General features: G+C 37.5%; 1 protein-coding gene across 5 annotated transcripts in view; it reads left to right on the forward strand.

Moving 5' to 3' along the window:
• LOC149313805 (sodium channel protein type 1 subunit alpha) overlaps positions 1 to 15,043 on the forward strand; it is a 154,164-nt gene that overhangs the window by 118,998 nt on the left and 20,123 nt on the right. For all 5 annotated transcript variants that reach the window (XM_089519822.1, XM_089519824.1, XM_089519821.1 and 2 more), the window contains 7 exons: positions 1,248 to 1,421; positions 5,381 to 5,737; positions 7,096 to 7,572; positions 9,063 to 9,180; positions 9,416 to 9,570; positions 11,995 to 12,168; positions 14,219 to 14,341. In XM_089519822.1, the coding sequence (XP_089375948.1) occupies positions 1,248 to 1,421; positions 5,381 to 5,737; positions 7,096 to 7,572; positions 9,063 to 9,180; positions 9,416 to 9,570; positions 11,995 to 12,168; positions 14,219 to 14,341 (1,578 nt within the window). The remainder of the gene's footprint in view (positions 1 to 1,247; positions 1,422 to 5,380; positions 5,738 to 7,095; positions 7,573 to 9,062; positions 9,181 to 9,415; positions 9,571 to 11,994; positions 12,169 to 14,218; positions 14,342 to 15,043) is intronic.

Here is a 15,043-nt window from a genome sequence, read left to right on the forward strand (position 1 = left end):
ACCAAGAAGGCCCTCTCCCTTGTTCCCACCAAATAAAGATCTCTCCTGATGATGTTAGAGTTCTAATGGCCTCATAAATGGAGATTTGGTCCTTCAAATAACCTGGGCCCAAACAGTGTAGTTTTATAGGGCAAAATCAGCACTTTGAATTGTGCCCAAAAATGGACCAAAGGAGCTGTTGCAACAAGGAAGTCGTGTGCTCCCTGTAGCCAGCTTCGGTTAACAACCTGGCTGTAATTCTTTCGGCCAAACATCAGAAACTGAAGTTTTTCAGCACTTTTCAAAGGTAGCCCCACATAGAGCATATTACAATAATCCAAAATGGGATGTACAGTAACTATTAAAATTATCTTTTTAATAAAACAAAAAGGCACGATGTTTCATAAATAAATAGAATGTATCTAGAATAACGTGACATGCTGTGATTTCATTGGTGAAGGTTGCTCCTCCACTGATGCTAACTGGAGCAATACTATAGCATCATTGTGTTTGTAGATTTTGTGGCCAATTTGTCTCCTGTTGGTCAACCTTCTGGTTCTGAGCCTCTCTATAGTTAATGGAGCTGGTTCTCAGGCAGTAGGCATGCCATCTGAAATCTCCCATGTTCTCAAAACATTTCCAGTTTTGCACAACCTGCCAGAGCTTGCACTCCAATGGCACAGCCTTTGAGAGCTCAGAAGCACCTCCGATAAATTAATTTCAAATAAATTAGTAAAATATCTAATAATATGGAATGAAGCATACTAGGGATTTTATCACATGGGAACAATTGGAAGTATAAACAGTGGTTATCCCATGAAAATCACACTTTTGTGATTAAGATTTTCACACGACGTTGCGCATAATCCTGGGAATATCCCATGAAAAGGTTCTGACATGACATTGCAATGAAAAGCAATTAAAGTTCCATTATCCCAGGAATAAGCAGACAGTAAACAGCAACAAATCATTCACTAGCTGTTCCCAGGATAATGGCTCTTTTATCGCACTGTGTGTGAAAATGTTAATCATGTTTGAATCATGATTGTGTGATTTTTACGAAATAATCACTGATTAAACTACCAGTTTCCCCCCATGTGATAAAGTCCTAGGATAAATGCTTCCAGAAAAGAGATTTTTAGAAATAAAGAAACACACAGTAGATTTCTTGTAACTGTGGGCACCATTGTCTGTATGAAAATCTGAATAAATATATCAACCATGGTTTTGCACTTATTCATATTGATAATTTTCATTTTTTCATTTAGGTTTTCACTGGAATCTTCACAGGTGAAATGTTTTTCAAACTAGTAGCCATGGATCCTTATTATTACTTCCAAGAAGGCTGGAACATTTTTGATGGCTTTATTGTCACTCTGAGTTTGGTTGAACTTGGACTAGCTGATGTAGAAGGACTATCAGTTCTCCGGTCTTTCAGACTGGTAAATTATGCCTATTGAAATTTCTCTGTTACACTTCAAGAATGTTTGTATAAGGAATGTTAAAATTTTAAAAATGAACAATATGTCATTGCATCTTTATGCAAGCAAATAAAAATCCAGAACTTTTGTTTTAAAGGATTCTTCAGACTTGTTCATTGTAATGTTAAATGCATAATACATCTGCTGGGGTTTGGTTCCAAATCCTCTGTGGATGCCAAAATCTGTGGATGCTCAAATGCCATTATATACAGTGGAGTAGTAAGGGGTGTCTCTTATATAGAATGGCAAAACCAGGTTTTGCTTCTCTTTTTTAAAAAAAAGTATTTTCAAGCCATGGATGATTGAATGCAGAATCCAGGGATATGGAGGGCTCACTGTATTGGTCTGATTATTTACAAATGGTCTGTCTTTATGTAGTTTTTGAAAAATTCTAAGGATTTTATCCAATGGTGTCCCTCCATTGACAAATTACTCTTTGCTCCAGTGTAGGGTTCCAGCTGTAAAATGTGGAGGAAGGCAGCTGTAGCAGATTCCCTTTTCCCTTGCAGCTTCACAGTCCCTATCCAAATCGGCTCCAGAGTGCTGAACCATCTTTTGGAATGGCTCGGGGTTGCCAGGGGGCTTCAAGGAAATATAGGAAAATAACAAAAATAATTTCTCTCTCTATTCCCCTAATAGAAATGTCTGCTAGAATAAAGAGCCTTCCGTCAGGAGCAGGACACCATTAGTTACATGCACCTCCCATAACATTGCTTAAAAGACGTCTACAGCAATACCAAGAAAAGTAAAGTTGAAATATATAGGGCACAATATAAAATGGATAAAAGAAATTTACAAGGAGCAAGAGGCCAGAATATTGATTAATGGGGAAAGAACCAAAAATATTCAAATTGGGAAAGGGACCAGGCAAGGCTGTCCTTTATCTCCTCTACTTTTTATAACCGCTTTAGAAATATTAAATAATAAAATTAGACGAGATAAAGAAATCGCAGGAATAAAAATAAGGAATTTTGAATACAAAGTGCTAGCTTATGCAGATGACCTGGCTATTATTCTGTCTAATCCTGTGGAAGATATTGCACAAATGCTTAAAACAGTAGAAGAGTACGTTAAATATGCAGGTTTTAAGAACAATAGAGAAAAGTCAAATATTTTGCCCTTAAATATTAAACAAAAGGATTGTGAAAAAATTAAAACCTTTTCCAGTTTTGAAATAAAAAATAAAGTAAAATATTTGGGGATAAATATTACAAGGAAAAATTCTGACCTATTTAAAAACAACTACATACCTTTATGGAACAACATAAAAAAGGACCTACAAAATTGGGGAAATTTACAATATTTCATGGCTCGGGAAAATAGCGGCAATTCAGATGTGTATTACACCCAAATTACTATTTTTATTTCAAAACCTCCCTATTATAACTAATGATAACCCCTTTAAGGAATGGGACAAGGAAATAACCAAATTTATCTGGAACAAAAGAAAACCAAGGATCAAACTTAAAATACTACAAGACAGTAAAGAAAGAGGGGGGGTTGGTTTACCTAATTTTAAAGTATACTATCATGCATGCTGTTTAGAGTGGGTTAGGGATTGGGTGCAGATTAAAAAAGATACAATTCTACAACTGGAAGGTTTTGATAATGTAGTAGGTTGGCACGGATATTTATTATATGACCAAATTAAGATTAATAAGAACTTCAACAATCATTTTTTAAGGAGATCCCTATTAAGAATATGGCAGACATATAAACCCTTCTTTGTAACTAAAATTCCTGGATGGGCCTCGATAAACGAAGCCTTTTTCAGAAGAGAGAGGATGAAAGAAATGGATTGGGTAAGATATAAGGCTCTGTCAAAAATAGATAAGGGGGAATTTAAAGTAAAAACAATGGAGGAATTGACTGAAGAAGGATTCAATGTTAACTGGTTCTTATATAGGCAAATTGTTGAGAGGTTTAAATTGGACAAGAAAATTTATCAGATAGAAAAGGAAGATACCACATTCGGAATACTGATGACGGAAGATTTGAAACACGTAATTTCCAAATTATACAATATATTATTAAAATTAGAAATAGAGGATGAAATTGTCAAACAATTCATGATAAAGTGGGCACAGGATCTGGAGACACCAATATTAATGGAAGAATGGGAAAAGAATTGGAAGACCAGATTGAAATACACACTAAATGCCGAAGTGAAAGAAAACTATTTGAAGTTACAATATAGATGGCACATAACCCCAGAAAAACTGAGCAAGATAGATAAACACAACACGAAAGAATGTTGGAACTGTAAGTGTAAAAAACGGAAACTATATACACATGTGGTGGGAGTGTAAGAAAATTAAAAAAAAATTGGAGCCAAATACATAAAAAAATGGAAGAAATATTAAATACAAAAAATAAAATTTGAACCTAAATTTTTCTTGTTGATTCAAAATTGGAAAGTAGCTATGGAAAGATTATTTTTTTACATGAAAACAGCTGCAAGAATGGTGATCGCAAGACGATGGAAAAGTAAAGACGACTTGCTGTTAAAAGATTGGTATCTAAAAGTATTTGACTTGGTAGAGTCGGATAGACTTACAAATCTGTTGCAAGGTGGAGAAGAAGCAAGGTGGGAAGGTACATGGGCATCCACTATAGAACATCTTAAAGAACAAATAAAGCACCAAAATAGAAATTAAAAAGGAAAGATGGAGAATGAGAAATTAACATAAATATTTAATATTCACAGAGTGCTCAAACATATAGAGATAGGAGTCATAGGTGGTAATGAAGTAAGAATTGAAGTGACATAAAGGAAATGTAACACAGAGAAATAAGGAGTGTACAGAATGAAAATGGAAATGATAAAGTACAGGAAAGGTGATAATGTTTAGGAATACTGATACTTGTATAATCATTAGATAATATATTGTATAAGATAGATCAGAAATGTACAATGGATATACTTGACATGATTTAGATAACAGCGAAAGGATAAGAGTTAAATAAATGTAACACCGAAAGGAGAGATATTAAAGGGAAAGTACATAATAAGTCAGATTTTCATTTTTCTGTTCGAAGGATGGGAAGTGATTTTAAGTGTAAGATGTTTAGATAATAGGAGTAGATAGTTTGTATCTGTTTAAATTGGAGTTTTTTTGTTAGTTTTTTTGTTATTATTTTATAAGTGTTAACTCTGTTTTTAATCAATAAAAATTATACACACACACACACACACACACACACACACATATATATATATATATATAGGCCACAATTCAAAGAAAGTTAGTAACGAGTAATGCTGGTCATTGACCATATTAGTATAGGTTAATTGGTTGAGTTTGTTGTGACTAAATTCCATCAGACCAATGAAACCATGGACGGCATTCTGTTGGTTATTTCCAACTAAAGCTTTTCAGTTAATTATTGAATTGTGATTCAATATATTGATAAATCTCATTGACTGAATCGGTCTACTCTAGTCAGGACCCATAGTCCCCAGAAGCAACTTTTCCAAATCTTGCAATTTTGTGAAAAGTACTTCAAGCTGCATAGATCAGAAGGAGTTGCTTAAAAACAAATTTGGTCTGAGGCAATGTGATTAGGCCTTGCATAGTATGGATAAGAATTATTCTGTCTACAGATCTACTACAGTAGACTTTACAGGATTTAGGCCACAGTTGTTTAGTCAGTAAGTTCTAGAGTTTTCAAGTAAACATACCCCTAAGAAAATGTACCAAGAATAGGAGATTTCAAGTAGAATTTTAACAAAATATCACTGGAAGTACATGAATTAAATAAGACTCATTTCTGAATAAATACTCATTGGATTCCATTGTTTCTGGACTCCCTTTTAATTCACCTAACTTTTTCCACCATTAAGCCATACATTTTTGGTACTTTGTATTCTCCATTACAGAACCCCTTTGTCACTTTTTGTTTGTTTGTTTGTTTTTCAGCTGCGAGTTTTCAAATTAGCAAAATCCTGGCCAACATTAAATATGCTGATAAAGATTATTGGTAACTCGGTGGGTGCTTTGGGAAATTTGACTTTGGTCCTGGCCATCATTGTTTTCATTTTTGCCGTGGTTGGGATGCAGCTGTTTGGTAAAAGCTACAAGGAATGTGTCTGCAAGATTGCAAAAGACTGTGAGCTCCCACGATGGCACATGAATGACTTTTTCCACTCTTTCTTGATCGTGTTCCGAGTACTTTGCGGAGAATGGATAGAAACCATGTGGGACTGTATGGAGGTTGCAGGTCAAGCTATGTGCCTTACCGTCTTCATGATGGTTATGGTGATTGGAAATTTAGTGGTATGTAATTTTCCCAAAATTAAGTATTCTGAATCATAACAATACTGAGTCTAGCAAGAAGAAAGATTGTCTGTACTCCTATATCAGAGCTCTTGAAATGTTTAAGGTGATATGATTACCAGATACTATACTCAATGTTCATTCTTACAGCAGGAGTGAGCAGAAATATATCTACCAGCCCATTAAAAATGTTTTATTCCTTATATATATCTGTGCATCATATAATAGCTTAAATGGTGGGTCTGAAAACTATTAATCAGAACCGTTGACTCACTCTATAGAGGTGGATGAAGGGGTAACTAATGCTGAAATCTGTTGCTATAAAGCTTCAGATATGAACACTAACACCAGTTGGAGCAAAAAGATAGATAGCCTAGATAGTCATCTCCTGCAAGGACTTGGAACTGTTCCTTTTTTGACTGCAGCTCCTAGAATCCACATGCTGTTGTGGTTTCTGGAAGTTATAGTTCCCCAAAGTAATTTTTCTAAGCCCTGCAGTTACATGAAAATTACTTTGAGATCAGGAGATGATTAAAATCAAATCTAACCCAATGGAAATTAGCTGGGCCTTGCAGGTTATGAGAAATATTATTCCAATGCATACTCTTACATGTAGGTTTTTACAATGGTCTAGAACAGGAATTTGTAACAAGTCACCTTATGAGATGTCAGAAATTTCTGACAGGAAGTAGAAGAGAAAAAGATTTACTACTATGGCACTTTTTCTAGGGACATAATTAGTGCCATTCCTTTTCCTTCTTAAGGGTAGCCTACTTCCTAGACATCATGGGCCCCTCCTACATCTCCAGTGGTAGGTTTATGAACTGGTCTGTTCTTGTTGTGTGCCTTGAAGCTGTTTCCAAGTTATGGTGATCCTTAAGTGAATTTATTACAGGGTTTTCTTGGCAAGATTTGTTCAGAGGTATTTGCTTTTGCTTTCATCTGAGGCTGAGAGAGTGTGACTTGCCAAAAGTCATCCAGTGGCTTTACCCATCTTAACAGGGATTCAAGCCCTGGTCTCCAGAATCATAATTCAACACTCAAACAACTACACTATGCTAACTGTAGGTCTGGAATATATCTCAGATGTATTACTCATATCATCTAATGCAGAACGGGGTACCCTCAGCATTCCAATCTCACTTGATTTCAGAAGCTAGGGTCAGACATGGTTAGTATTTGAATGCAAGAAATACCAGGGATCTCCAGATAAGACATGGAAAGAATCCTGCCTAAACCTGGAGAGCCCTTTCCAGGCAGAGTTAATAATACTGAGCTCAATGTAAGGCAGCTATGGATGTTACTAAAGTCTACAGAGCAAAGGATGTGATCTTTTCTCCTCTTTCTCCTTTGAATAGGTGCTGAATCTATTTTTGGCCTTGCTACTGAGCTCTTTTAGTGCAGACAACCTTGCTGCCACAGATGATGACAACGAAATGAACAATCTCCAGATTGCTGTGGCAAGAATAGACAAAGGAGTTGCCTATATGAAAAGAAAGCTCCATGAATTCATACAGAATTCCTTTGTTAAAAAGCAAAAAGCTTTAGATGAGATCAAACCTCTTGAGGAGCTAAATAAGAACAGCTGCATTTCTAACCATACTGTGGAAATTGGCAAAGATCTGGATTATTTTAGGGATGGGAATGGGACTACAAGTGGCATTGGAACAGGTAGTAGCGTGGAAAAATATGTTGTTGATGAAAGTGATTATATGTCATTCATAAATAATCCAAGCTTGACTGTGACTGTGCCAATTGCTCTTGGAGAATCGGATTTTGAAAATTTAAATACAGAGGAATTTAGCAGTGAATCAGATTTGGAAGAGAGCAAAGAGGTAAGCCTTTACTTATTACTCTGTTTGGTTTAGATCACTGTTAATTTTTCTGGAATTAAGCAATGTGAGATAGCTTCTTGCACAGGTATTGGAATACAAAAAAGTTTTTTATAATGTAAGGGAGAGAACATACAAAATGCACTTTGTTTTCTAATTCATTGATGTATCTTGTCATCTTCAATTCTGCAAGTTCCTATCTCATTTTATACACTGTGTTCCATTTTAACAGCTTTGGCAGAAATTGCTATGATTGTCATATTTTCATACCCAGGAAAATAAAATGTTTGATTTGCTGGCATATAAACTTCATTTGTAATTAGATTCATGCGAACAGTTAATTCATACAGTAGCAAAATTATGATCACATGTTACAAACATGTGTTCACAGTGTAGATGTTATTCCATCAACATTGCCATTTTATACTCTATTGCATAATGCATTTCAGCAGTGGCACCCATATTTACATGGTTTCTCCGGAATTCCCTCTTTTCTAACAGCTGGTTTACATACTTTCTTACTGATATCTTTTACAACAGTGGGGGAATGTATGCATGTAAAATTCTTTCACTGCATTCATAAGGTAACATGTGAGGAAGACATATGCTTGCTCACATAGGCGTGTTATAAACGGGCTTTTAATACGCCCCCGTCACGTGCTAGGGGTTGGATGATGACCTAGCGTCCATACCGGCCTCACCCCTAGCACGTGATGGGGGCGTAAAGATGGCGGCGCGCTATACACACGGGCACCACCATCTTTACGTGCTAGACGCATTGCGTCCGCACGTGTCGCCCTGGAAATGACGCCGCAAATGCACCCCTTGCGCTTTGCGGCGCCTCTTCCGGGGCCTGAGAAGGAGCGCGATTTCCGCGTTCCTTCTCAGCAGCATCTGGGAGCCGCGCCGTTTAAAGGCTGCGGCTCCCGGATGGTGCAAGCGGCGGCGGCAGCAGACTGCCACAATCTGGCGGTCTGTAACGCGCCATAGTCTCCAAATGTCCCAGTTTAGTAGAGATAGTCCTGGTTAATTATCAGTTATTCCACTTGTTCAAAAGTGTTGAAAATGTCCTAGTTTCTCTGCCCTCCTCCCGCTTTCTCCCGTTATCCCCAGCTTACTTCCATTGCTGCAGACCAAATTCAAAATGAAAAAGTAGTTTTCACTTAAGTGATGCAGTAGGGTGAGAGGCAGGAGCATTCGGAGTCTTGTGCTTCCTGGTAGTCCCATGCAAAAGTAAACTTCTGCAGCTTCTGCTAGCCTGTGTGTTTTTCCTTATTAATAACTTTTGCTATCTTGACCACACTCTAATGTTGTTAGGCCACATGTGTTCTAGTTTTCCTCTGTGAAATGGTGGATGGTATCCATCCATCAAATTATAAAGTGTTATGGAGCAGATATTTAAAGTAGAGCTAATTTTTGCAATTTTGTTTTATCAGTATTGTTTTTCTTCTCCACCATAAATTCCTTGCATATCTCTTTTTCTTTTTAATCAGAAGCTAAATTCCTCTAGCTCATCTGAAGGAAGCACTGTGGATATTGGAGTTCCAGCAGAAGAGCAACCAGAAGCAGAACCTGAGGAAGCACTTGAACCTGAAGCTTGTTTTACAGAAGGTCAGGGATGACTATTTGAAGCATCTGATAAGTTAATTCACTAGACCTCTGTTTAAATTGCTTTTTTTCTTTTTTTGTGGATGAAATGGGATTTGAAAAATACTAAACAAATTTTATGTGTAGGTATATTATTGCAGAAAGGTGAGAACTATTTAATCTAGATTATACTGTGTGTAATATTAAAAAAATATGATTTCTTCTCTTGTTTTCTTTTCAAAAAATAATATATTTTTAGGCTGTGTTCAGAGATTCAAGTGCTGTCAGGTTAGTGTGGAAGATGGGAGAGGAAAACAATGGTGGAATCTTAGAAAAACTTGCTTCCGAATAGTTGAACACAACTGGTTTGAAACCTTCATTGTCTTTATGATTCTTCTTAGTAGTGGTGCTCTGGTAAGTACAAATGGGAACAATGTTTGTTTTTTTTAACTGACATGCCTATAACAATGTTTTCTTTGTTTTTTAAGTCTAACACATCTCATTTGTACTCTTTTAAAAAAATTATCAAAATGATAAGTCTGAAAGATAACTTAGGGCCTATGCAGATTGGGAGAAAGGGGTGGACAGAGGCCGCCCCTTTCTCCCCCGGATCATGGCTATGCCAACCAAATGGCATGGCAACGATGTGCTGGGAAAAAGGAGCTGTGAAACGTGCCTCCTTTCTCTACTGCCGAAGTGCCATAAGCGCTCTGGAGTGGAGCTGTGCCATCCTTCATGTGCTGTGCTGTGCCGTTTGGATGCGGCACATAAGCCACATCATCGTTGTGCATGCCATATAAATGATGCATGTGGTAGGGCTTAGGAGTGTACAGATGCTCCACTCTCCCAAACCCTACTGTTGGCCTCAGGTTCCTGGATCGGGGTCACATGCACATTGCCACAAAATGTGAATGGGGCACACGAACAAAGACTGAGCGAGGGATGCTGGAGGATCTGCTTAAATATCCCAGCACCCAACTGTAGTGAAAACTAGTGACTAACCTCAATCTGGTCCCACCCACCAGCCAAGCCTTTGAATTGATTGTTTTATGTTCCACTGCTGGGAGCCTTCCCAGTGGATCAAATGCCCTTCCATCAGCTGGGTGACACTAATGGGATACAACTTATAGAAAGGAGGGGGAATGTGCAGTCTGTAGACTTCCTCCCCACAGGATTTTTGAGGCCCACACATGAAACCTCAAAACTATATTTGCACAGACACACACAAAAGGTATATTGTTGTTTTTATTAAATGTTCTAGCATGGGATATTTAGCATGTCTCTGCACCCACTGACAGATTTTTTTAATCCAGGAGAGACCTTATTTCAACCAAGAAGTAAACTAAAAGTAGAGTTCTTTTTTTTATTTTCTGGTTAAAAAAGCTTCTCCTGTAACGAAAAAAGACCCCATAGATGTCTAAAATATGGCAAAATTGTCTCCCATGATCTCTTAAAGTTGTTACAACCTATTTAAAACTGGAGAGTGCAGCAGGATTCCCATAGAAGTTCAACTCTCACCTATTTCTCACCTCTACTCTATAGGATATCATAAAAGATTTGTCCTGCATTTAAAATGACAGAACTGCAAACACACAGAGTATGCTGCAGTTAACAAGGCCAATGCGATTTTAGGCTGCATCAATAGAAATATAGTGTCTAGATCAAGGGAAGTAATAGTGCCACTCTATTCTGCTTTGGTCAGGCCTCACCTGGAATACTGTGTCCAGTTCTGGGCACCACAACTCAAAAAGGATGGGGAGAAACTGGAGCATGTCCAAAGGAGGGCAACTAAAATGGTGAAGGGTCCTATGAGGAACGACTTAGGGAATTGGGGATGTTTAGCCTGGAGAAGAGAAGGTTAAGAGGTGATATGATAGCCCTGTTTAAATATTTGAATGGATGTCATATTGAGGAGGGAGCCAGCTTGTTTTCTGCTGCTCCAGAGACTAGAACACGGAACAATGGATCCAAACTGCAGGAAAAGAGATTCCACCTCAACATTAGGAGGAACATCCTGACAGTAAGGGCTGTTCGACAGTGGAACAAACTCCCCCGGAGTGTAGTGGAGTCTCCTTCCTTAGAGGTCTTCAAACAGAGGCTGGATGGCCATCTGTTGGGGATGCTTTGATTTAGATTTCCTGCATGGCAGAATGGGGTTGGACTGGATGGCCCTTGTGGTCTCTTTCAACTCTATGATTCTGTTCTATGATTCTATGTATGTCCTATTAGCATTATGGTAACTGCAGTATGAATTGCAAAAGTGTCCCATGCCTCTTCTTTATATGAAGAAATAATTGATGTAAGAGAAATAAAAAAATAACAGGTGAAATGGCCAGCATCCTGTTAGTGACTGATGCAGATACAAGTTATGAAGTGCATACCAACTGATTTTTCTTTTTGGACAATGCACAACAGTTGTATCCAGCTGACAACAGCATAACCAGAGTGGTGCATTGGGTCCATTCAACATGGGATAGTACATTAAAAGTGCATAGAAATGTGTGTTGTCTGTACGTATTGCCTTTACATGTTGCATATTGCAGAGGCACAATGGATTGTCAGCCATGTACATTGACCATTGATCCAGATACATTACTTTACATTGCTATCCATTATAGGGGTTATGTAACATAACCCCTCAAGCAGATATTTAAGCTAAACTGAAGCAATGTTGGACCTTGCCAATGTGTCTCATTTTCTTATGTAGTAGAACTGGAAAGGCTTCTCTAATAGGTTTGATTTTGAACAAGTTTTTGCAAATGTTGAAAGAAGCTGAATGGTGGGGCTTTCTGCCAGTTTGTTTACCTTGAATCCTAAACCACTGGGAATAATTTGCAGGCATTTGAAGACATATACATTGAGCAAAGAAAAACTATCAAGACCATGCTGGAATATGCTGACAAGGTTTTCACCTACATCTTCATTCTTGAGATGCTTCTGAAATGGGTGGCATATGGATATCAAACGTACTTCACCAATGCCTGGTGTTGGCTGGATTTCCTGATCGTTGATGTACGTATCCTACTATTTCACTACTATTGTTGTAGTGTTGGGTGCTCCTTTTTGCATAGCTGCAGCTGACCATTCTTTCTCTTGTTACTTTCTCTTCAACTGTTAGTTACCATCCCAAGACTGCTAAGCATGCTCACTGGGCTGCTGGGTAGTACCTACCCACACCCTCCTGACATTTGTATATCTGTGAAATATGAGGTCCCTCAGTTCCACTCATTCCTCCCCACTATCTGTGAATAGTGTTGCTTTGGCTACACAAACATTTTCATTTAGAGAATGTGTTTATTAACAGCATAGAAGATTTCTTTTATTAAGATATATCAAAATTTCTTCACTTTTCATTTTGAAGATATCCCTCTAGCAAGCCTTATTTTATTGTTCATTTTAATCAACAGTAAGTCATAAACTCTTTGAAGAGCCTGCTTGCACTCATAGGAGAATACTCAGTCAGCCATTTATCAGAAAGATAGATCCCAGTTCATAGACATATTAACATAACATTTATGTGGATGGCTAGTTTCCACATAACATTTCCACATTGGGGGAAAAGGCTACAAAATGTTATCTTGGAATAAGTCCTTAGTATGTAAAATATTGTGCTAAAATCTTAGAGTTTATTTTTACTATACTATTAGAAAGCTTCCCAGGCAAACTTCTGCCAATTTAGATAAAATAGCAAAACTTGATGCTGACAAATTTCCTCTGCTGTTATGAAGATGATTTGCAGTATTTGGAATGTCCTTTCTGCATTGGTGAAAAATCCTTTAAATCCTGTATTCTTGATTCAAACCCCTTCAAATCAAGTACTTTAAAAACACTTAAATCTACACCAACACAAAGACCAAAACATCTAAACACATGGTGTTTGGTGTTGTTTGATTTGTAGCTTTGTGGTTTTGTATGTTATTATTTAAAATGTAATAAATATTATAGGCCAAATGGCATAGTGGTTTGAGCTTTGCACTGCAACTCTGGAGACCAGGGTTTGATTTTCAGCCCGGCCATGACACCCACTGGGTGACCTTTGGCAAGTCACGCTCTCTCAGTCTCAGGGGAAGGCAATGGCAAACCTCCTCTGAACAAATCTTGCCAAGAAAACCACATGATAGCTTCTCCTTAAGGGTGCTATAAATCGGAAAGGACTTGAAGGCACACAACAGCAACCAATATTATAATAAAATAAAAATACTTAAATCTGATTACTGAATAATGTACTCGCTCACATATGCTTTACAAAAATGTAATTAATGTAGACAGTTGTCTTCACTCTTGATTACTCTTATGCATTAATCTGCATATAAAAGATTTGCCATATTAAAAAAAATGTTGCTGTGCTATATTCTTATCTTCAAGTCTGACTGAATAAATTTTCTGCCCAATGTACAGTGCAAGGTAGTGTTTTGTGGCATCCCATTCTCCATTCAGAATTAACCAAACTAATATTTGGATCAACATAGGCAAATGAGCAACATGTTCCTCTTCACTAAGGACAGTGGGCTATCTAATAAGTATGTGTGTCTTGTGGAGAAAAGGCCATACTGCCTTCTCCAAACACAGATACAAACAAAAGATAGCTACCCTTCCATGGCAGGAACCATAAGCTAGGTGACCACCTTGCCTAGATGAGCACCCATCAACCTGGCTTTCCATAGTGATCCCAATTCAGGGATCAAGCCACACATTTTTAAAAAAACCCAAAAGTTGAGTAAACTGGGTTTGTTTGTTTTTAAAATCACCTTAAAGCTCTAAGGCATCAAGAAGTGTTTTCACATTGGAAGAAGAGGAAAATCATGTATTCCAACAGAACTGAGATTGATGTAAGGATGCATTATTTAGCCTGTGTCAGTTCATCCTTGGACATGTCCAGAGCGAATTGTAAACAGTGTTTTGGCTGTTCTGCTTACCCAGTTTTCATGTGTGAATGTGATATGTAAAGGACATTATGACTTTGGGATTTTTCTAGGCCTGTGATTTCACCAGACTATACATACCTGAATACAGACGTATTTCCTAGAATGTAAAAGGATGATTTGGGTTTTCTTTTCCACAGGTGTCATTGGTTAGCTTAACTGCAAATGCCTTGGGTTATTCAGAACTTGGTGCCATTAAGTCCCTTCGGACACTGAGAGCTTTGAGGCCTTTGAGAGCCTTGTCAAGATTTGAAGGCATGAGGGTAAGATGAAATGAGAGAAAAGCTGATCTTAATTTAAATGCATGTCTAAGTATCAGGAATGTTTCATGCATGCTATATCAGGAATGATAAATCCATGCAGAAATGCTGCCCTTTCATTTTATTGCATATTGATCAATAAGATAAGCAAAAGGCTTCATTAGCTCACCTTAAGCCTTATTTAACACCACTTACTAGCTGTATGCATTTATATTACTTTACTTTCTAGCCGATTTGAGGAGTTTGTCATAAATGTATTTAAGCAGATTTGCTAATAGTGATCCTAAAGGTGAGTACCTTTTATATCAATTTGCTCCTAACAGAAAGAAAGAAACACTGGCAATTCACAACTGGGTTTATGCTACACTGATGTGTGTTTTTTTAAGCTCTCATAAAACCAGATCCAGTATGTTCCTCTTATTTAATGGGGAATACTTGTACTCCCAGTCAAAATCAATTGTGATAGGCTTCAGTTTAGGATTTCATTCAGTAAGTCAAATTTGATATTATCAAGCCTCCAGACAGAGGCGTGCTTCCTATTTGACACAAGTGCTTACATATACTATTATATAAGCACAGTTAGTAATCGTGATCTGTAGATAATTCATTAAACTCTAGTACACTATTGTGCCATTAATTGAACTCAACCTTTTAAATGGCCAGTTAACCAGATACTTCAATTGATTTTCCCTCCCCAAACTATAG

The sequence above is a fragment of the Sceloporus occidentalis genome, unplaced genomic scaffold (assembly GCF_023333645.1).
Source record: "Sceloporus occidentalis isolate IW3139 unplaced genomic scaffold, rSceOcc1.0.p SCAF_4, whole genome shotgun sequence".
NCBI lineage: Eukaryota > Metazoa > Chordata > Lepidosauria > Squamata > Phrynosomatidae > Sceloporus > Sceloporus occidentalis.